The 20287-nt window shown below is 52.3% G+C and overlaps 2 protein-coding genes and 1 non-coding gene across 3 annotated transcripts in view; 2 read left to right on the forward strand and 1 right to left on the reverse strand.

The window, feature by feature from the left end:
* Positions 1–2456: 2456 nt before the first annotated feature.
* On the reverse strand, positions 2457–7842 carry Sfrp5 (secreted frizzled related protein 5). Its single transcript, XM_076834689.1, has 3 exons — positions 7320–7842; positions 5554–5631; positions 2457–3523 (listed from the first exon to the last, which is right to left on the reverse strand). The coding sequence occupies exons 1-3, from the start codon at positions 7840–7842 to the stop codon at positions 3177–3179; spliced, it is 948 nt and encodes a 315-aa protein (XP_076690804.1). The 3' UTR covers positions 2457–3176.
* Positions 4857–4930, forward strand: Trnaa-ugc (transfer RNA alanine (anticodon UGC)). Its single transcript has one exon. It is a non-coding gene; the product is annotated as a tRNA-Ala (tRNA).
* Golga7b (golgin A7 family member B) overlaps positions 7841–20287 on the forward strand; it is a 74716-nt gene continuing 62269 nt past the window's right edge. Inside the window, exon 1 of the mRNA XM_076834345.1 lies at positions 7841–7915. Within this exon, the coding sequence (XP_076690460.1) occupies positions 7841–7915 (75 nt within the window). The remainder of the gene's footprint in view (positions 7916–20287) is intronic.

Raw genomic sequence — 20287 nt, forward strand, 5'->3', positions numbered from 1 at the left:
CTGCTTTTTCTCTTCCTTTCTGTCATTTGTCTCTTAGTTGGTTAAGGGATCAGGAATTTTACTGAGCACCTACTATGTATAGGCACTGCTTGGTCATGGTTTTTAGTTAATAAAAATACAAATTACCACTTAATGAACATTTTCTAAATGTTGTGTGTTATTTCCAGGTATTTTCCATGCATTTGACACTTAACACTGAGCAACACCATCTTACAGCTGGCAATGTTCCCAATGTCACACAGTCACTAAGTCACAGGGTCAGAAGCCAAAATCGGGCTGTCCTGCCTCCTCTCACACAGCCTGAGTGTGCAGGTGCCTCCCCCCAAACCTTCCTGCTTTACATCAGAACTCTACTGAATTGAAAAACTTCATCCCCTACTCTCTGGCCACGGGAGGGTGGCCATGTGACTTAGTTCTGGCCATTGAGCTACAAGTGGAAATCTACCCGGTAGGGCTGGCTGGGAAATTACTGTTTTCCAGATCAAGGGGGCTGGAGGCAGCTGGCATTTGGTTTTTGCTCTTAGCTCTTCCCACTTGCTGCCCAGAATGTGGTTGAGATCTCAGGAGGCAGATGCACCATCTTTTAACCACAGCCCTCCCCCCGTGAGCAGGAAGACAGAGGATTCTGGGGCAGACCTCCCACCTGTCCACCTGCAGACCTCCTCTGTGGACAAGCCCCCATGTTCCTGTGCCGTTCCACGTGGTCAGGGGCAGGCCTTCGATGACCCGCTGGGCCCAGGTGCTCTCTGGGCAGCACAGCTGTGGCTTTCCACACCGGCCAGGAGGGAGAACCCGCAGCAGACAGGGCCTGAGAGAATGAAGGCTGGGGGTTGAGGCCCTGAAGGACCTCTCTGGTACTTTGGGAGGATTCTTGTTTGCAGAAAAGAAAGTCCCTGGGCGTGTGCTGACAGCAGACTGGGACATGCCTGGGTACAGCAGGGCCTGGGTCCCTTTGTGAGGGTGGGTGAGAGCAGAGAGCCTCTCTGGGCTCCATGGGATGGCTGGAGGGAGCTGCCTCCCCGCTGCCGGCTGCCTCTCACTGCTGCCAATGCCTGACAGAGATCAGCATTGTATTTCAGCTGAGGTGGGCTCAAGTCCTGTGCTCAGCGGAAAAATAACCCGGTCCTGGTTGACCAGAGAAGTGTCCGTAAATATTTGGTCGGGGTGGGAGGCTGGGAGACAAGGGGCAGATTCAGGGAGCCAGGCAGGCCGGGCCAGGTTGGCAGGGTGGATGGCAGAGGTTCCCTCAGGGTGAGGAGGAATGGGGAGGCCTCTGTTGCTCCCGCCCTGTGCTGAGAGGCCACCTGGCTGCCCAGGATCATTCGCAGGCAGGTTGACCACCTGTTTGTGAGAGAGAGCTGACATCAGAAAGGCCAGGACACCGTGTGCTGGTCCCACTGCAAAGCTGGCCTGGGTCTTTCTGGAGATGCCACCTTCCCCCAGCACTGTGGACTCCAGGCTCTCTGTGCCAGGCTGGCCCTTGTCTTGGAGGAGCAGCAGACCTCCAGCACCCTGCAGGGGTGCCTCATCCCTCATTCTAGGGACAGCTGCCCTGTCCTTCAGCTTCTGCTGACCCTGCAGGGAGCTCTTTCCTGGGACCACCCTTTCCAGATGCTGGCAATTTGAGTGGCAGCCGCTTCTTGCCTCTGTTCAAAGCTTCACGGTGGCTGCCTCCATCTGCTCTGAGCCCCCTGAAAACTCGTTAGCCCCTCACCCTCTCCCTGCCTCAGATGTTACCTTGTCTAGATGGAGGTTCTCAGCCTGGTTACTCATCACCCAAATGGTGCCTAGAAATACTGATTTCTGGGTGAGATTTGACAGAGTTGCATTAGAGTGGGGCCTGGGTTTTTTTTTTTTTTTTGTAAAAGCTCCCTAGATGATCCAGTGGTGATGTGTTAAAATGCAGCTTGATACTGTAGGCCTGTAGTGGGGCCCGAGATTCTGCACTTCTAACCAGTTCCCAGGCAGTGCTGCTGCGGCTAGCCTGGGGACTATGTTTAGAGGAGCATTAGTCTACAGCATCTGGCACTTAAGGTGGGGACCGTGTCCAGAGATACCCAAAAGCCACAGGGGAGGAGTGGCACACCTGAGGCCTCTGGTTCTCTGGTTGCTCCCTGTAGCCAGGCCTCCTTGGACTCGCAAGAGGGGACGCTGCGTGACTGTGGGAGAGTTCCTACCATGGGAACAGCCTGGGGGACTTGGTACTTTGGTCCTTCCTCAGGGACCAAAAAGGGTGATCATCTCTATCACTCGCTTAGTGATTGGGATGCAGGGTGTCCCTTGCTATGTACTCTCGGGAACCTACAAAAAACGGCATTGCTTTTCTGCGGCTTCCCAGGGAGGTCTAGGTGTCCAGGCTGTGGGGTTAAGATAAGGGCCTTTTGCAAAAGTCCACTCTACATCTCCCTTGTCCCACCCTTCATAGCCAGCTGATAAACCACCTGGTCTGAAAGAACTCTTGTTTTTCTTTTTTATTATTTAATTAAAAACTTAAAAAAAGAGAAAAGCCAAACCCTACCTGCGTCTGTTGTCTAGAAGCTATGGCCTCACAGCAGTAGCAATAACTTACACCATCAGGGTGATGCGGAGGCTGAGGAGTGGGCCGGAAGGAGAGGGCCGGGGGAGGGGGCCTTGCTGTCCGGTCCAGCAGGGCTCTAGGCCTGGGGTAGAGAGCTGGGTAAGAAGGGAAGCAGGGTGGGAGGGCATCGAGGCAACTCCCTTTCTTTGGAGGGCTGTGACGGGATACATAAAAGGGGAGTGGGGCAGGGAGACCTGATCCCCTGGGAGCTCAGCCTAACAGACCCCTCTTGAAGTGAGGCCCCACCAGCAGCAAAGGGGAGCTGTCGCCACTGTTCACTCTGGAAGCCCCCTCCTCAAGCTGCCTGAGCCCTTTATCCTTCCCTTGCTTTCTCCTCCTTATGCCCACTTTCGGAGACCCTGGAGCTTCCCCCAGTAGAGAAAGCCCTTCTCCTAAAAGAGATGCCCAAGACCCCAGGACCCCTTGGTCAAGGAGGATGAGTCCCAGGCCCCAGGCCCCTCCCTTGGGGTCTGCACAGCTAACAACTTTGCTTGAAGCCACCCTCTGCCAGAGACTGGGTCAACCTGGGAGTGGGGGCAAGGCCAGTGGCAGGGACACAAGGCAAAGCACAGCTGGCTGGGTGGGACAGGGAGCACCTTCAGTGGGGCTCTGCAGCGCCATAGAAGAAGGGGTAGTAGAGGGAACAGGGGTAGGAGAACATGAATTTGACTGCAAACTTCATCTCCTTGTTCTTCTTGTCCCAGCGATAAACGGCCATGAGCAGCAGCTGTCCATCCACTTTGCGGCCCATGACCAGGAAGCTGCCTGCCAGGCTGTCCAGCTGTGGGCAGGGGCAGCCCGCACCGTTCTTCATGTGCAGCACCAGCCTCTTGGTGTCCTTGCGCTTCAGGGGACCTGGTTTGAGCAGCTTCTTTTTTTTCTGGGCTCCAATCAACTTCCGGTCCCCATTCTCTATCTTGATCTCCTTGATGCGCATTTTGACCACTGTGGGAAAGGAGGGCAGAGGGACAGCCTGAGAAGGTTAGTTCCACTCAGGATAGTGGTGGCCAGTGTGCTCTGGGTGTTCAGAGTCAGGGAGTTGGGGGCTTGGAGGTGTGTGACTTTACAGGGGCACATTTTAGTACTTCGGAAGCTCCTATCAGATACTGGACTTTGTTTCATCCTCAAAGTCCTGGAACTGGGGAATAAGGGAATGTCCTTCCAAATTGTGGAGCTTAGAATGATCAAGTCTGGCTGACTGCAGGGCCTGACACTTTCCAGGGCACCAAATGCCAGGGGGCAGCTCTGGATGGGCAGGAAATGGGTGTTGGGCTCCCCAGGAAGGGAAGGTTCGGGGTTGGGCTGACCACTTGGAGAGGGTCCTCGTGATGGACTTCATGATCTCTGGAAATGGCTCCAATGGATTTCTTTCTTTTTTCTGTGATAGTGGGTATTTTATTCAGGGGTGCTCTACCACTGAACTATCCCCCCAGCCTTTTTATATTTTTATTTTGAGACAGGGATTCAAAGTTGCCTGGGTTGACCAGGAACTTGTGATCTTCCTGCCTTGGTCTCCTGAGTCATTGGGATTACAGGCATGCGCCACTGTGCCTGGCTCCGGTGGTATTTCTAGTTGTGTGTGATCAACCAGGCTGGGTGTGCCCGTGCATGCGTGCATGTGTGTGTGTGTGTGTGTGTGTGTGTCTGTGGTGAGAGTGGTAGGGCAGTGGTGGACTGGTAATGTTTAACAAGCAGCTTTGGGGAGGACAAGCCCTGCTTGGTGGCATTTCCTGAAACCCACTAAGGCCGACCACACCACTGGGCATGGAACTGGGAAGAAGAGATGCCCACAGAAGAGCTCAGATGTGGACACACCACTGTCATCTGTGTGCGAGGGAGATGGTGCAGTGGGGTGGGACTGTGCATGTGCTAGATATCTCTGTGTCTGAGAGTATGTCTGTGGTCAGTATAGGACTGTGAGTGTGGGGTTGGGGACACATGGATGAAGGCAGGACCCTTGGCCAGGAAGTCATGGTCCAGGTCACTTGAGGCAGCTACAGAGAGCTTAATAGTTGGGGATAAGCAGTCCTGGGCTGAGGGTTGGGGTGAGGAGTCCCTCAGGCTGCTGTCTCCCTTCTTTAGATCTCTGGCCCTCTTCTCTGAGAAGCCAGAGAATAACTTGCCCACTCAGGGAAGGCACCTGTTCTCAAATTTCTTTTCTGTCTTCCCTCTGCCTTCCCTCGTCCCTGCCCCCTTCTCTCTCTCACACACACACCTCTTGCACTATAGCACTATTCTTTTTCCAAACAGGCTACTAATGTAAAAGACTCATCTGGGCTGGGGATGTAGCTCAATTGGTAGAGTGCTTGCCTTGCATGCACAAGGCCCTGGGTTCAATCCCCAGCACCACAAAAAACAAACAAACAAAAAGACTCATCTGAGGTAAGGATATTATTATTATTTGCCTTTTATAGACAGGGAAGCTTAAACACAAAACAGGGAACTAACTTGGCAGATCACAGGCAGAACTGTGTGGTCCCTGAGTTTGCTAGATCTTAACTAGACTTGGCCTGGACTATCCCAGGGAGGTTCTGGGATGGCGCTGTGGGGACAGATGACCACAGTACTCCTGGCCAGAAGAGCACTGAGGCCCAGAAATGAGGGGCTCCCCTTCCATGTTGGAGCTTTCTCCCGACTGTGGCCCCATCGTTTCTGGGATAAGCCTGCCTCCCCCAGTGAGACTTTTCAGCAATGGGGGCCCCACTCCAGATGGGGCCAAGGTGGGGATGGTATACAGGAGCCCTGGCCAGGGATGGTTGCTGAGGCCCATGGACCATGACCTTGAGGGGTTTCTGAAGCCCCTGGTATGATGTGCATAAAGAGGTTCATTTCTCTGAGGAGAGGGCTCATGATTATCATCAGATTCTAAAAGGAGTTGGTGATGCAAAAGCTCTTTGGGTTCACAGACGTAGGCACATGTGTGCATGTGGCAAGGAGGCTGCTGGGGGCAGTGGCCAGGTGGGCGCCATACTCACCAAAGTCGCTGGAGCACATCTGCTCCATGAGGCCATCTGCACTGTGCTCTATCTCACACTGGGCGCAGGTCTTGGTCACTGAAGAGAGAAGGTGGGGTGGAGTGGGCAGTGGTTTGTCAGGGGTTTGGAGTCCAGAGAACCACTTTGGGTGCATGCTTCTCCACTGACCATCCATCCCTCAGCCCCTCAAATCTCCACTTCCTCGTCAAGAAATGGGGTGATGACAATAATACATCATCTGGTACTGACTGATTGTGACAATCACTAAGAGACAAGATTATGTAGGTGGGCACAGACCCTGGCAGCTGCACTGTGATGCTCATTGTTTTCTAAGTTTTATTCCATTTAATCTTCAGCTTATGAAGCAGGTATTATTTCTATTTCAGAGAAAAGGAAACTGAGGCCCAGAGTGGTTACCCAGGTCTGCAAAGCTTGTGAGAAGCTGGCTTAGGATTCAGGATGGGTGGGGGGTTTTAGGGGCCATGCTTGGGGGTAACCAGTGAAGCTGGCAGAGCTGGGCTGAGCAGTGCCCCCTCCAAGGTGCTCAGCTCAGCATTGCTAAAACTTCTGAGTTTTCAAGGAACCCCAAACTCCTCATTTTTTATATGAAGTATTCTTGAATTTCATATTTTGGCCACACAAACACTTATTCAGGCCAGTAGTCTCCTGTTTCCCTGTCGATTGTCAACATCCAGGATAGGGACTTTGCCTTGTCTCCACACCCCAAGGCACATCAATCTTGTAGGACTGGGCAGAAGAGGGTAAGATTAGCCCAGGGGTGGGTCCAGTTGTTTTTTTGGGAGTAAGTACAGGAAAAGAGGCAGTACTGCCTCTTTGGGGAATTTCAGCATTAGGAGTTTCTTGGTGTCCTTTATTAACTGTCCAGGCCAGTTGGATGGGGCACTGGGTACCTAGCTCCCCTGGAAGGAGGAAGTGGGAGGGGGTGCAGACTCCATCTGGGAAGAGCTGCATGTGGCCTAACAGAATGGAGCGGAGGTTGAGACCAAGCAGATATTAGGAGTTACTGGAGAGCAGGTGGAAGGGATGGCTTAGAGTCATAAAGGTTTCATGAACCTGGGATCCTTTATGGAAAGGATAGCAACGCTCAGAGAAGTCAAGCAATTAATCTATGGCCTCCTTCCTAGGGGCAGAATCTGTTGCACTAAGTTTCCCTAGAAGACTTCAGCCCAGGAATTGGGGAAGCAGGAGAAATAAGGGTTCCAGGCATAGAAAACTAGAGGGGGATAGCCAGGGAGACCCTTATATAGCCACCCCCCCACACACACATACACATCCCCTTCTCCCCTCCCTCTTCCTCCTTCCCAAGGTCCCAATACCAGGTAGGGATGATGCTTGTCTTGGTGCCCTGGGGCTCAGGTGAGAGGCACTGTCCAGGTGAAAGGCATTGCTTAGCGACCTGGGCATTTGGGGACTCTGGGAGGTGATAAGGCATTTGTCCCTAGGGCACCCAGAGATTTAGCAGTTTGGGAAGGCGAGCTCTGCAAGGGGCGCGGGGCAGGAGTTGGAATAGAGAAGTGGGAATGTCCAGAGTGCGGCCTCCCTGCAGCCGTGCTCTGACAGTCCACGGGAAGGCGGGAAGGCAGCAGGAGACCTTCCCCGGGGCTTAGGGATGAGTGGAAATGGCGTGTGTGCGTGTGCAGGGTGTGGCACCTGTCGGGGTTCGAAGATCTGTGCTAAGGGGTTGGGGAGCCCAGCTTGCGCTCCAGGGCTGTCGGAGCGCGCGGGGGCGGCCGTGGTGGCGCTACCTGGAGGCGCGGTGGCAGGCAGGTGCCCGAACTGCACAGCAATGCAGAGGTCGTTGTCCAGGGGGAACTTGTGGCAGTGCAGCATCTCGGGCCAGGGGAAGCCGTAGGCCTCCATGAGCGGCGCGCAGCCGGCGCGCACAGCCTCGCACAGCGAGCGGCATGGGTAGATGGGCCGGTCGAGGCAGACGGGCGCGAAGAGCGAGCAGAGGAAGACCTGCGTGTCCGAGTGGCAGCGCTTGGCCAGCAGCGGCAGCCAGCTGCTCGCCTGCTGCTTCACCTCGGCCAGGCTCTCGTGCTCCAGCAGGTTGGGCAGCCGCATGCGCTTGTAGCCCACCGTGTGGCAAAGTGGCAGGTCGGCGGGGATGTCGAGGCACTGCGGCGGCTTGGAGTAGGAGCGGCCGTGCAGAGGCTCGGCTTGCCAGCCGTAGTAGTCGTACTCCTCGCCGCGCGCCGGTGCCCCGTGCAGCGCCCCCAGCAGCAGCGCCAGAGCGGCCGCCCGCGCGCCCCCCGCCGCCGCCCGCATGGCCGCGTTGTCCCCAGACGCGCGCCGCAAGGCCCCCCGACGCTCCCCGGCAGCAGTAGCGGAGGTCGTCCAAGTAGGTGGCAGCCTCCGCTCAGCTCTAGGCGCCCGGAGTGATCCTGGCGCCTCCCACCGTGGGGCTCCAGCCCCGGCCTTGCCGAGCACCCCAGCCAATCTCCAGCCGCCTGGCCCCCGCCCCAAGGCACGGAGGCAGGGTGGGGCCCCTCGATCCCTCCCTCCCAGGTCCCGCTGGTCCCGCCTAGCGCCGTTCCACGCCCCTTTCGGGTCACAGTTCCCTGGTCACTGCCTGGCCAGGCCGTGCCTCTCCCCAGGGTTCCCTCACCTCCCTCAGCGTTGTGCGCCCCTGGCCTTCTCCATCCTTCCTCCTTATCTCTCTTCGCCAAAGTCTCTCCTGTTCCTTTTCTCACTCACTTCCCTTCTTATCTCTCTGCTTCTGCCTTCCCGTCGTCTCTGCTGCTCTTGGTCTCCCGGTCCAAGCCAGTACTGCTTGGCCCTTGTCTTAGGGCATTCATTGAGCTCCTGACTGGTGCTGGACCTTTGTGGCTGCGGGGGAACCAGACAGATAAGACCCAGACGTCACAGCTTAGTGGGGGTGAAGCTCATTATGGTATCTCCGAGCTCCTACTGAGTGCCGGGACAGTTCTCTGCATAGATCAACCATATAGACTTCTATTTCTAATGATATAGCTAGTACCTACTGGCTTCTGTGTGCCAAGACTATTCTAAGCACATTGCATAAATTACCTTATTTAATTATCAAAGAAATGCTTTAAATTGGGTAGGCTCTATTATTATCCCCACTTTACAGATAAAGATACTGAGACCAAGAGAGAATAAGTATGGATTAGAGCCAACAACTGAACCCAGATATCTGGTGCAGGAGTCAGAGCTCAGAAAACATCAGGAGGTTTGGATTCTGAATCTGTGGGTCAGATGGCTACAGAGGGGCTCAGAGAGGAGAAATGACTGGCCCTTGGTCAGAGTCAACTGTGAAGGAACCAGGACTTGAATCCATGTACTGGGCTCCCAAGGTCAGGGCTTAACCATGCTGCCTTAAGATCCCTTCCAACCTGGGGTAGGAAATGCTGTGGGAGGAGGAAGGACATGACAGTGTCTCTGGGAGGGCATCCAGGGAGACACCAGAGGATTTCAGGAGTGCCATGCTTGGTGTCTGGGCCTTGCCTTCCTTGACTTTCCTATGAGAGGAACTTGGAGGAAAAACTTGGTGGGAGCAGGGACTCTTTCTTGAAAGCCCTGCCTAACTCCTGACACCCCAGCCTTTGGTGGGGAGGTGCCCTGGGAGGAGCCTCACAGGAGGCCTTGGGAATCTGAGGCTGGCTCTGCTGAGTGGCAGGAGTGCTGTGGCCCTTGCCTCCTGTCCTCCTCCCCTCCTCCCTGCTCTCTAAATATTTCCAGGGCTCCATCACATCTTGCAGTGGGGGTGGAAAAAGGGGAGGGACAAGTCCTTAATATTCAACCAATATGTATGGAGCACTTGCTGTATACAAGGTATGGGGATACAGATGTGAGAAGACACAGCCCTGCTCTATCTGATCTAGTGAGAAGCGCCAAGGCAGGGCAATGGAGGCAGAAGAAGTGAACAGACAGCCCAGCATGGGGCAGGGCATCTTTTGATGTCCAGGATGACCTAATTGGGTCCAGGTAGAGCAAGCTGGGTGCCTTTCCTTCCCCTTCTCCCTCTCTCTATTCTGAACATTAAGAGGTTCTGCAGATGACCAGTCAGAAAGAAGGTGAAGGATGGGTCTCCACGGGGCCAGGCAGCATGGTACAGTAAGGGTACAAGAGCCCCAACTCGGCAGACAAAGCCAGTTTCAATTCCTGGCCCCTTACTAGCTATGTGACCTTGGGCAAGTACTTAACTATTCTGATTCTTTAATCTTTGTTTGTAAAGTGGAACTTCCTTGGCAGTTATTGTGATGGGCAAATAAAATGAACAAATCAATGAATAGAAAGAAAGTCCCCTGCATAGAGCCAGCATGTGAAGGGCACCTGGGAATGTTAGATCCCCAGAGGATTGTGAAGTTGGGATAAAAATGTGGAGTATGCTCTGAAAGCCTCCTTGGACACCTTGGCCCTGGCTTTGGCTTGGGACTCTGAGCAGTGATTCTGCTCCCTGTACACTGGCTCCCATACTCTGGCTCCCTCACCTTTCTTTGGGCTTGGCAGGCTTCTGCCCTCTAGGGAGGTGTGGCCCTGGGCACTGGTGGGGGCGTTAGGACCCCCCAGGTGGTTGTGCAAGGTGCTGGCTCTTTAGGTAGCTGGTTGACTGGGCTGTTCTTGGCATCCCACTGCCTGACCTGGACAGAGCCAGGCATTGTTCCCACTCTGGTTGTGTAAGAAGAGCACATGGGAGCCAAGGGAGTACCTGGCAGCTCTGGGGGTTCCAAAGGGCAGCGGGGCCAATCTGGATGCCTCCTAGAAGAAGAGAAGGGGCAACTTTGACTTTGAGACTCCTGCATCTCCCTGATGGGGACCCATGATGGGAGCGAAGAGGAGGGAAGCCCTTCGCCACCCGCTGAGCCAGTCATGGCTGTGCCAGGGGCAGTCCTGAGGGGAGCTCTCTGTCCGTGGCCGGCTGTTTCCCTGGCTCTGTGGCTGAGAAGAAGGCCGCTCTCTGATGTGGTGCCCTTTTCCAACTACATTTCTGGCTGAAACAGGGCGGAGGCAGTGGGTGGAACACCTGGTGTCCTGGGCTTGTGTCCATTCTGGAGTGTCTGTGGTCTGTCCTGGCACGTGTTTCCCCAGCTGATGGAGGGGACACTTGTTCAAAAGAACCTGTACTTGTGGTTTGTTATGAGCAAAGTTTTATACAGATGTCCACTGACATCTCTTAGGTTATATGACCTCTTTGATCAAACTTGTTAATTTTATTATCAAATCCTATATTTTCCTACGTTGTTATTGTCTATTTCAAATGGTTTCCAAAATGTAGTCAGGATACCCCAGGGGGTTCCCAAAACCTTTTCAGGGCTTTGCCTACAAGGTCAAAAGTATACATAATTCAAAGTTCTATTCAAAGTACAAAATAGAACAATGGATTTAAAAATATATATTTTGTTTTTAGTTGTAGTTGGCCATAATACCTTTATTTTACTTATTTATTTTTATGTGGTGCTGAGGATCCAACCTTGCACATGCTAGGTGAGCACTCTACTGCTGAGCCACAACCCCAGCCCAGTGGATTTTTTTTTTTTTTTAATACCAGAGATTGAACTCAGGGAATGCTTACGTGCTGAGCCACATGGCCAGCCCCTTTTTTTGTATTTTGTTAGACATTGTCTCACTGAGTTGCCTAGGGCCTTCCTAGTTGCTGAGGCTGGCTTTGAACTTGAGATCCTCCTGCCTCAGCCTCCCAAGCAGCTGGGATTACAGGCATGCACCACTGTGCCCAGTGAGACCAATAGATTTTTAAGATAATAGAGTAAGAAAAGATTGTTAATGTGGCTTTGGATTCTATATTACAATAAGCATTTAAGAAACTACTATATGTCATTTTTTTTAGTAGTATCAAAGAGGAATATCCATGTTTATTCAAAAAAGCTATTAAAATACTCCTCCTGGGGCTGGGGATGTGGCTCAGGCGGTAGCGCGCTCGCCTGGCATGCGTGCGGCCCGGGTTCGATCCTCAGCACTACATACAAACAAAGATGTTGTGTCCGCCGATAACTAAAAAAAAAAAATAAATAAATATTTAAAAATTCTATCTCTCTCTCTCCCTCTCTCACTCTCTCTTTAAAAAAAAAAATACTCCTCCTTTTTTCAACTGCATTTCTGGGTGAGGCCAGATTTTCTTTATATACTTCAACCAAACCATATGTGGCAGCAAATTGAATGCAAAAGCACCTATGAGAATGCAGCTATCTTTTATTAAGTAAGACATTAGGCTTGCAAAAATATGAAACAATTGCCACTCTTTTCAATATATATTTTTGCTTTGGAAAATATAATTATTTTTCATGAAAATTTATTTATGTTAACATATAATGATTTATTAGTAGATTAACAAATTTATTTCTTCTCATTTAAAATTTTAAATTTGGTAAATGATAAACCCACATACACAAAAGCTCTTTGAGGTTTTCAACTGGGATCCTCAAAGAAGTTCCAAGGTTAAAATATTTGAGGACTGCTGATTTACTTAATCTATTTCTGAGCGAGATGTATAAAGTCTACTTTGCTTGTGGATTTGTTGGGCTTTTCTTTCTTTCTTTTTTTTTTAAAGTCATTTTGGTTTTATGTCTTTGGAAGCTATGTTGTTAGGAGTATGAAGCTTCATGACTACTGTATCTTCTGATTGGGTTGTCCTTCTTGCTGTATGAAATATCCTTCTTTGATCCTTTTACTGCATAGAACGTGGTAACAATCATTCCATGAACCAATACTTAACTAGAACCTGGTGCCTAGTGCTCTGTGATCAGTGGTGTAACAGAGCCAGGAAGGCTGTCCTCTCATGCCAACCTACAAGGCCCCCAGGAGGGGCAGTCTGGGGGCAGTGGGAGTGCACCAAGCTTCTATTCAAAAGATCTGAGTTACATTTTCCAATTGACTAGCAAGTCCCCCTGATACCCCGAGTCTCAGTCGCTTCATCTGTGAAGTAGGGGTGATGGCTTTGCCCTGTGTTTTCCAGAGGTGATCTTGAATATCAAATGAGATACTCAAAAGAAAGTGGCTTGGTATGATGACAGAGGTGAGGCTGGCCTTGTCTTTGGCCTGAGGTGGGCTGAGGAATGGAAGAGGCCGGTCACCCATCCCACCCCCTGGCTGTGAGAAGGTCCTGCTGCACAGGCTTGCAGCCTTGGGGGCGGGGGAGATAAGGCAGTTTTGTCAGTTCTTTCAGAGCCTGTGGGAGTCAACTGCCTTTTACAGCCTGAGCCCTCCCCTGCTGGGGCACTGTCCTCATAGCGGCTGCTGGTGAATGCCCAGGGTGAGTGGTCTGTGTGATTAGTAGAACTACTGTTGCTTCAGGGTCCTGTTATCCCCAGTATCCCCCCACACACCATTTTCTCTAAGAGGAAACTGAATACAGCTGCCCTGACCCCTGGGTAGCTTCCTCTGACCCCACCCTTCAGCACTGTTTTACTTTCTAGCCTTTAAGCTTTGTCAGTTGCAAAATCAACTTCTGCCCCAAGGTCTCAGCTCTGCAGGTTTCTGTGCTGGGGGCCTGTGCTCTGGATCATGGGCACCCATAGGGGTGACAAGCCCCACAGAGGGGCTTGAGCCAGGCTCACTGATCACTGAATCAAATGGCAGGGAGGTGAGCCTGAGTTGTCCCTTCTGTGAGCTGGTTACTGACAGAGTGTCCTGGAGCTCACATTGTTCAGGAACAAAAGGAGAGGACAGGCTTGTCTTGGGCCCAGGGCTTGGCCCAGCTCTGAGTGTGCCCATTCGAAGGGGAAAAAGCAAGTGGGATGGGGGAGGGCATGGTGGCATGCGCTGAACAGGGCTGCGGGTGAAGAGGAGGCTGAACAATGGTCTTCTCTCTAGCCTGAGTTCCCAACACTGCTGAGTCCCTGGGCTATGGCCAGGAGGCAACCTCAGCTACATCTGATGCAGTCAAAGTTTCAGCTAAGAGCATGAACTCTGGGACCAGACCAAGTTCGAATTTCAGCAATGCCACTGGACCTGGGGCTGGTTATTTGACCTCTCTGTGTTTCAGTTTCCTCATCTGTAAAATGGGGATATTAATAACAATAAGTCCTCATTGGATTATTGAGAAGTTAGAGTTAATCTTTTAAAAATTGCTGAAAACAGTGTGTACACAGTAAGAGCTATCTATGTGACTGCTGGTTAAAGGTCTTTAGAAACCATCATCTCATTCTGCAGCTCCTTGTTCCTGAATTTCTTACATCCATCCATGCTCTTCCTTCCTCACCCTCCCTCTCCTCATTGCCCTCCACTTGTCCTCTTGGGCTGTCCTTGGTCTCTTCCACTCTGCAGAAGCTGAAGTGATCACTCACACCGCAAAACTGCTGTCTCCACCCTTTGGCTCAAGGTAACTCAGTGGCTCCCATTGTTCTTGGGATACAGTTCTTACCCAAACTCTGGGTAGGCCAGGGCTCCTTACTGGGCACTCTCTAGAACCCTGAAGCTTCATTTGCAGCCCTCATCACACTGATGATTATGTAATCATGTTTATTTGATCAGTTTCTGGTTTCCTGCTGGACCAAGAACTCCACAAAGCCATCTCTGACACCATCCATCACATGTAGGTACTCAATAAATGGCGCACAATTGAATTGACTGAATGGCTGGATGAAGACTTGGTGGAAGGAAGTGGTAAACAAAAGGGTCTTTGGAGTCATTTGGTTTCAGGCTGGGGACCAGAACATTTTTTGGGCTCTGCCAGAATTCTTGAGAAGCACAGGAGAATAATACGCTAACTTCAGGGGGAGTGAGTGGTGTCTGAGTGGAGTAAGTTGAGTGCTGTGTCAGCTGCTTGTTTTGGGGGCGGGGTGGGGAGTGATGGACAAGCCCCCTAAGCTTAGGTCAGCTTCCCTCTACCCTTTCTCTCTTGGATACTTGTTTGACCTCCTAAGTACCTGGTGTTAGCGCTCTGCTAACATTTCATTATCCCAATAGCACCGTGACAGAAGCATTTTCGTTCTTTTTATCACATGCAAAAACCAAGGCTCACAGACAGTAGGTCACTTGCCTGGAATCACACAGCCAAGAAGCAGAACCAGGGCTCAAACCCAAGATTTCCTCCTATGGTTTGCAGATTCTTGGCTGCATGTAAGAAGTGCCAACCTGAAAAAGGCTGACCCAAACTGCCTTGCAGGGAAGAGGGCCTGAGGGAGCAGACCCTTCAATGAGACTCAAGGCACTAAGGCTGCAGCAGGCCACAGGGCCTGTGACCTCAGGGAGCTCACTGTTCAGACTGGAGGCCAGCCGAGGAACAAACATGAGAGGTGCTCCAGAGTCACTCTGTGGAAGGTAGAAAAAGCACTCTGCCTGCCTTGACCTCTGTGGCTTGCAGGCTAAGGGAATTCAGAAAAAAACAAGACTCCCTGGGCCTCAGTTTCCCATCTGCAAAACAGGGACTGGAAGAATTTCTTTGTAGATTTGTTGGGAAATTAAATGAAGGTGGGAGAACCTGCTGTGTAAGTGTTGAGGGGGTCTGTGCAATACCAGGAAGTGGATGTGCAGGGCCCCTCTTTCCTAGCCTTGGCTATGGGGATGTGGGCCCATGGGGCCCCAGATTTATAAAATGTGGTGGCTGAAAGCTGTCCTCTACTCTGTGGGGCCCGACCACCCAGGGACTGTGAAGGCAATGCTAACAGGTCATAAACTATTCTCCGTGTTTCCCCAAATCAACACAGAATGGTTCATTAGGCTGTAAATAAAAGAGCATATTTCTTTGCTTTGGGCTGGAATGACATGCTCTCAGGACTGAGCTCCAGCTCTCAAGCTGAACAGAAGTCAATTGGCAGCCCATGAAGCTCTGATTAATATAAAAAACAGAGGCTTAGAGGGGGCGGTGACTGGCTCAGCAAGGGACAGCAGGTCAGAGGGGCCTCTGGGACTTTGTGCTCTGGGTGCAGGAGAGGAAGTCAGGAACCCCTGGGAGGACCCCGGGGGGCAGGACTGCCAAGGGGAAACTCAGGGCAGGAGCATTAGGAGTGGGGGCCAGCTATTGGGGGAATCTTGGGCAAACAATCTCCTCATTAAGGAGAGGGTGCGGGGCAGGCGGAGCTGAAGGCCACAGCCAGTGGGGCGAGGACATGGTGGACTGACCCTCCTCTCCTCGACCCTAGCCAATGGAGCAATTGTCCTCGGCAAGGAGGAAGCTGGGGCCGTGGCCTGGGAACAGCTGGATGGGTCCTGGCCTTCTTGACTGGCCCCAGAATGGCCCCTCTGTGCTGGCTGCTGAGAGTTCAGGCCCCAGGGGGCTACCTGGTCCTTCAGCGGGCAGTTCCGAGCTCGCGCTCACACAGCCTCTCTGGAAAGGGCTCCTTCTGCCCACCGTGGGAAACCCTGTTTGTCTCTGAGACCTGGCTCAGCCCACTTCCGGTCAGCGCTCCTGTTTGCAACTCCACCTTTAGCGGGGGCTGGTTGCTTCTCATCTGGGCTGTGGCCTGGGCTGGGTCATCAGGACGACTGGGCTGCTACTGGCGTTTAGTGGACAGCGTTGGCACAGCCTTCCCCCACCCAGAAACGACCCCCCCAAATGCCCACAGAGGCCCTGTGGAGGGACGCCTGGGCGCATGGGCTTTCATCACTGTTGTTTTTAAACTAGAGCTTGCAGGTGACAGAGGCGGTGCCTGGGAACCCGGCAGATAAGACAGAGGCAAAGGGGCAAGTGTGGCTAGGGCTGGCGCGGGCCCAGAGCCCTGCCCACCGTGGACCCTGCCCAGTGTGAACTCCCTCCGGGCCTGACGTCCGGGGCCTCTGCAGTTCGGCTGTTCTTGGTGTTCTGATGGGTCAGGGTCTATTCTGATTGATGGCTATCAGCTGGAGTCGGTCAGTATCAGTGTTGTCCTGGTCGCTACTTCTTACCCCTTCATGGTTTTGGGTGTTTAATTCTAAGAGGGACGATGGATAGATGAAGATGGGGGATTAACTTCTTTTCATTGTGAATGGTCCCTGTCCTCTTGGGCCTTCCTGGGCTAGGTTGGCTGATTTGGGCATATCCCATAGTAGTTCTCAAAGTACTTTTTTTTCTTCTTTTTTTTAATACGTGGACACAATATCTTTATTTTATTTTTATGTGGTGCTGAGGATTGAACCCAGTGCCTCCCTCACCCATGCCAGGTGAGTGGTCTACCTCTGAGCCACAACCCCAGCGCCCCCCCCCCCCCCCCCGAAACTACTTTTATATTGCAAAGCAATATAACTCTGGAAGCTGATTAAGATACGCGTTGTTTAGGTTGCTTGCCCACCTACAGGGATTCCAGTTCAATGCCTGTCTCTCCCAGGGGCTTTGGATGCAGTGAGCTTGGGACTTGGATAAGAAATGATGATCTGGGTGGGAGTGTGGGGGTGTGTGTGCACCTGGTCCCCTGTTCTGCACCCCTGCTGGTCACAGTGTCTCTCCAGTGCCCTGCTTCTGGGCCTCTTCTGACTGAAATGATGACTCTTCCCTTCTGGGAGTTCCATACAACTGGAATTCCCTCCTGTGCCCTAGTCCCTGTCCCTTGTCCCTTCTGCTTGGGGTGGTTAGTTGAGTTCACGCCCTTCTTATCTGCTCAGACCCAGAACAGGGCCCTGATGGATGATGGTGTCAGCAGACAGTTAAGTGTCAGGCCTGTGCTGAGTGCGCTGTGGTCTCATTTCAACCTCCATTTAATGCCGTGAGGTAGGTGTTACCGTCCTCATCCTCCTCCTTGTGCTCATGAGAAGGCAGAGGTGACAAGGTCACACAGTGGGGAGGCTCCCAGCTGGATGTGACTCCACCACACACACCCTGAGTGCAGTGAGGCCCCAGCCTTTGCCCCTGCCTGGTTGTCATCCTTGCCCCCAGGGAGCCTGGCCTGCTGCTGTCATTGGACTATTATTAAGGAGGATTTACCAGGAGTTCCTGGGTCAGGAGAGATTCCAATGCGAACAGTAGCTGGGAACTCTTGGGATCCTGGTGAAGACAACTCAATCTTTTTGGTACCAAGATTGAACCCAGGGGTGTTTAGCCACTGATCTATGTCCTCAGCCCTTTGTATTTTATATTTTGAGACAGGGTCTTGCTAAGTTGTTTAGGCCTCACTGAGTTGCTGAGGCTGGCCTAGAACTTGTGATCCTCCTGCCTCAGCCTCCTGAGCCATTGGGATTGCAGATGTGTGCCGCTGCACCTGGCAAATAACCCCCATCTGTTATCTTGTTCTGTCCTTGCAGCTGAAGGAGGCAGGCATAAGTAGTCTTTATTTTACAGATGAGAAAACTGAGGCTCAGAGAGGTTGACTTATTTCACGTCACCCAGGCAGTAAATGACTGAGCTGGAACTGAACAAAGGTCTGATGCTCCTAACATTCTGTGCTTTTCCCACAGCCCCATGGGTCCAGATTGTTCCCAAGTTAGGAAAGCTAAAAAGGCCAATTTGCCCCTCCCGGACCCACCCTGAGGTCACAGAAGATGGCTCAGGGTCCACTGCAGACAGAGGTCGGTGCCCTGCTGACCTGGTCATGTGCAAGGCAGCCGGGGTCAGGGAGAGGTGCATTCTTTCCCCTCAAATCACAATACCCAGGCTCTGGCTTCCTGGAATTTTTGTTAGAATTCCAAATCACTTGGCAATAAGTTCTCTCCCTCACAGTTTTTGCAGACAGGCCTGGAGCGCCCTTCCACTCCCGACCACACACCTTCACAACTGGTGTTTTCTGTTCTAAACGGGTGCCAGGGCCCTGTTAGGAGAAAGCAGCTCTGATGGTGAATCGAGAGGCAAGGTGTGGGCAGGAGAGCCAGAGGCCAGGGGGCAGCTCAGGAGCGATCATCCCTAAGAGGCAGGAAGGCCCTTGAGCCTGATGCCTCAAGACCCAGAATAACTCCCTGGCCTGCTTCGTTCTGTGCCCCCCTGGGGCTGCACTTCTCTCGGGGTCCCAGTTTGCCCTTCTCTTAAAGGAAAATGTAATGCCACCCTGGAGAGAGGCTCAGGTGAGCTCATGTCTGTGAAGAGCTAATGTCTGTGAAGAGGTGTTATCACTATAATTATTTGATCTCCAGGAGGTCAGGTCTGCCTGGCAGCTTTGATTGGTAGAATCTCGGCAGTGACGGCCAAGCTCCCTCTTTGTGCTCTCCTGTTCAGTGGCCACTAGGCACATTCGGCCAGTGCTACTGAGGAGCTAATTTTTACTTGGTGTTTGAGTGAGACGAAACTCACACGACACAAACAGCCATCTCAAGTGGGTCTTTAAGTGGCATTCAGTACATTTATAACATGATGCAAGCATCGCTTTCTCTCTAGTTCCAAAATTTGTTTTCTCGGAAAGAAACCCCCATACACGTTAAGCAGTTGCTCCCTACCCCCTCTTTCCCCAGTCCCCCGTGACACCACAACCCTTTCTGTCTCTATGGATTTGCCACTTCATAGAAATGTACATCTTCACATACTCGAGTGTCAGTTTGTGGCTGGCTTCTTCCTCTTAGCGTTGCTTTTGAGGTCATCCCTATTATAGCATGTATCAGTACCACATTCCTTTTTCATGAATGGATACTATTCATTTTGTTGAATTTTAACTAATTGAAATTTAAATGACGTCATGTGGCCGGTGGGAACCTCCGGGGTCCTTCTGGGCAGGGGAGGAGCAGGGCTTCCACAAGTGTGCCAGTCCCTGAGAGGGCCCCATGGAGATGAGAAGGAGCCAGAAAATGAAAATTCTGAGAAAATGTCCCAGGTGCTTAAAGGAGACCAAAGCTTGTTTTGTGATCTTATCGAAGTTGGGTGCTGGGCTGTGTGGTGGGCTTGCTGACGCAGTCCTGGCAGCAGCCCTGTGACATAGGTCTGTCCTATCTTCATCCCTGTTTTACCCAGCAGGAGACTGGGGCTGGGTGCTGAAATAGCTTGCTCAAGGTCACACCCTCATAGGTAACAAGAGACCACTCTATGAAGCTTGGCCTGGCCCTTGCAGACACCCATGATCTTCACCTTGGGATCACACAGTCTTTTGGCTTTATCCCAGAGAAGGCAGATCAGGGCCCAGCCCGCCGCTCCCTAGCAACCCCACACCAGAGGCTAACTGCCCAGGACCTGGGTGCTTCTTCAGAGGCAGGAGGGGTGCTGATGGATTAGGGAGTAGCCTGTCTCTGTTCCCTGCTGCTTATCAACCAGTAACCTGGCCTGTGGTGCCCCTGCCCTGCACAGGCCCCCCGCTGTCAATTGATCGGGAAGGAGGCTCTGTTAATTGCCCATCCAGAGTAAACAGGGCTGGGATGAACTGCCTGATAGCAGCTGGCTTTCCTTGGTGGTGCTGCCCTTTGCCCTTTGGGAAGGGGCAAAAGAGAGTAGAGGGAAGGGGTGGTCCTGGAAGTGTCTTTACAGTGGGGGAGGGAAGGCTGACTTCTCCCAGCCCTAAAGAGTCAATCTATAAGGACCTGCAGGGCTGTTTGCGGTGCCCTTTCAAAAGGGTTGGAATGGGCGTCAGTAAGACTCTGACACGCAGCCTTTCTCATGTCTCCCTTGGTCCGTGCATCCACCCATCCAGCCAGCCAGCCATCACCCATCCATCCATCACCTATCTTCCACCCATTCTCCCCTTTTATCCATTCATCCACTTTCTTCTTCCTTCTCTCATTCATTCGTCTATTATTCTCTTACTCAATTTGCACATTGGAGGTCCATGCCTCTCTCCTTCCCTTCCTCCTGCCCACCTCTTTCATCTTCATCTCCCTTTCCTCTCTAGAGGGACTACATGTTTCTGGGGAGGAGGTTGATGGAGGAGTCCTCTGGGCCCTTCCACTGGTAACCCGTCCAGCTGTGGGGTTC

The sequence above is a fragment of the Callospermophilus lateralis genome, chromosome 15, assembly GCF_048772815.1.
Source record: "Callospermophilus lateralis isolate mCalLat2 chromosome 15, mCalLat2.hap1, whole genome shotgun sequence".
Taxonomy (NCBI): Eukaryota; Metazoa; Chordata; class Mammalia; order Rodentia; family Sciuridae; genus Callospermophilus; species Callospermophilus lateralis.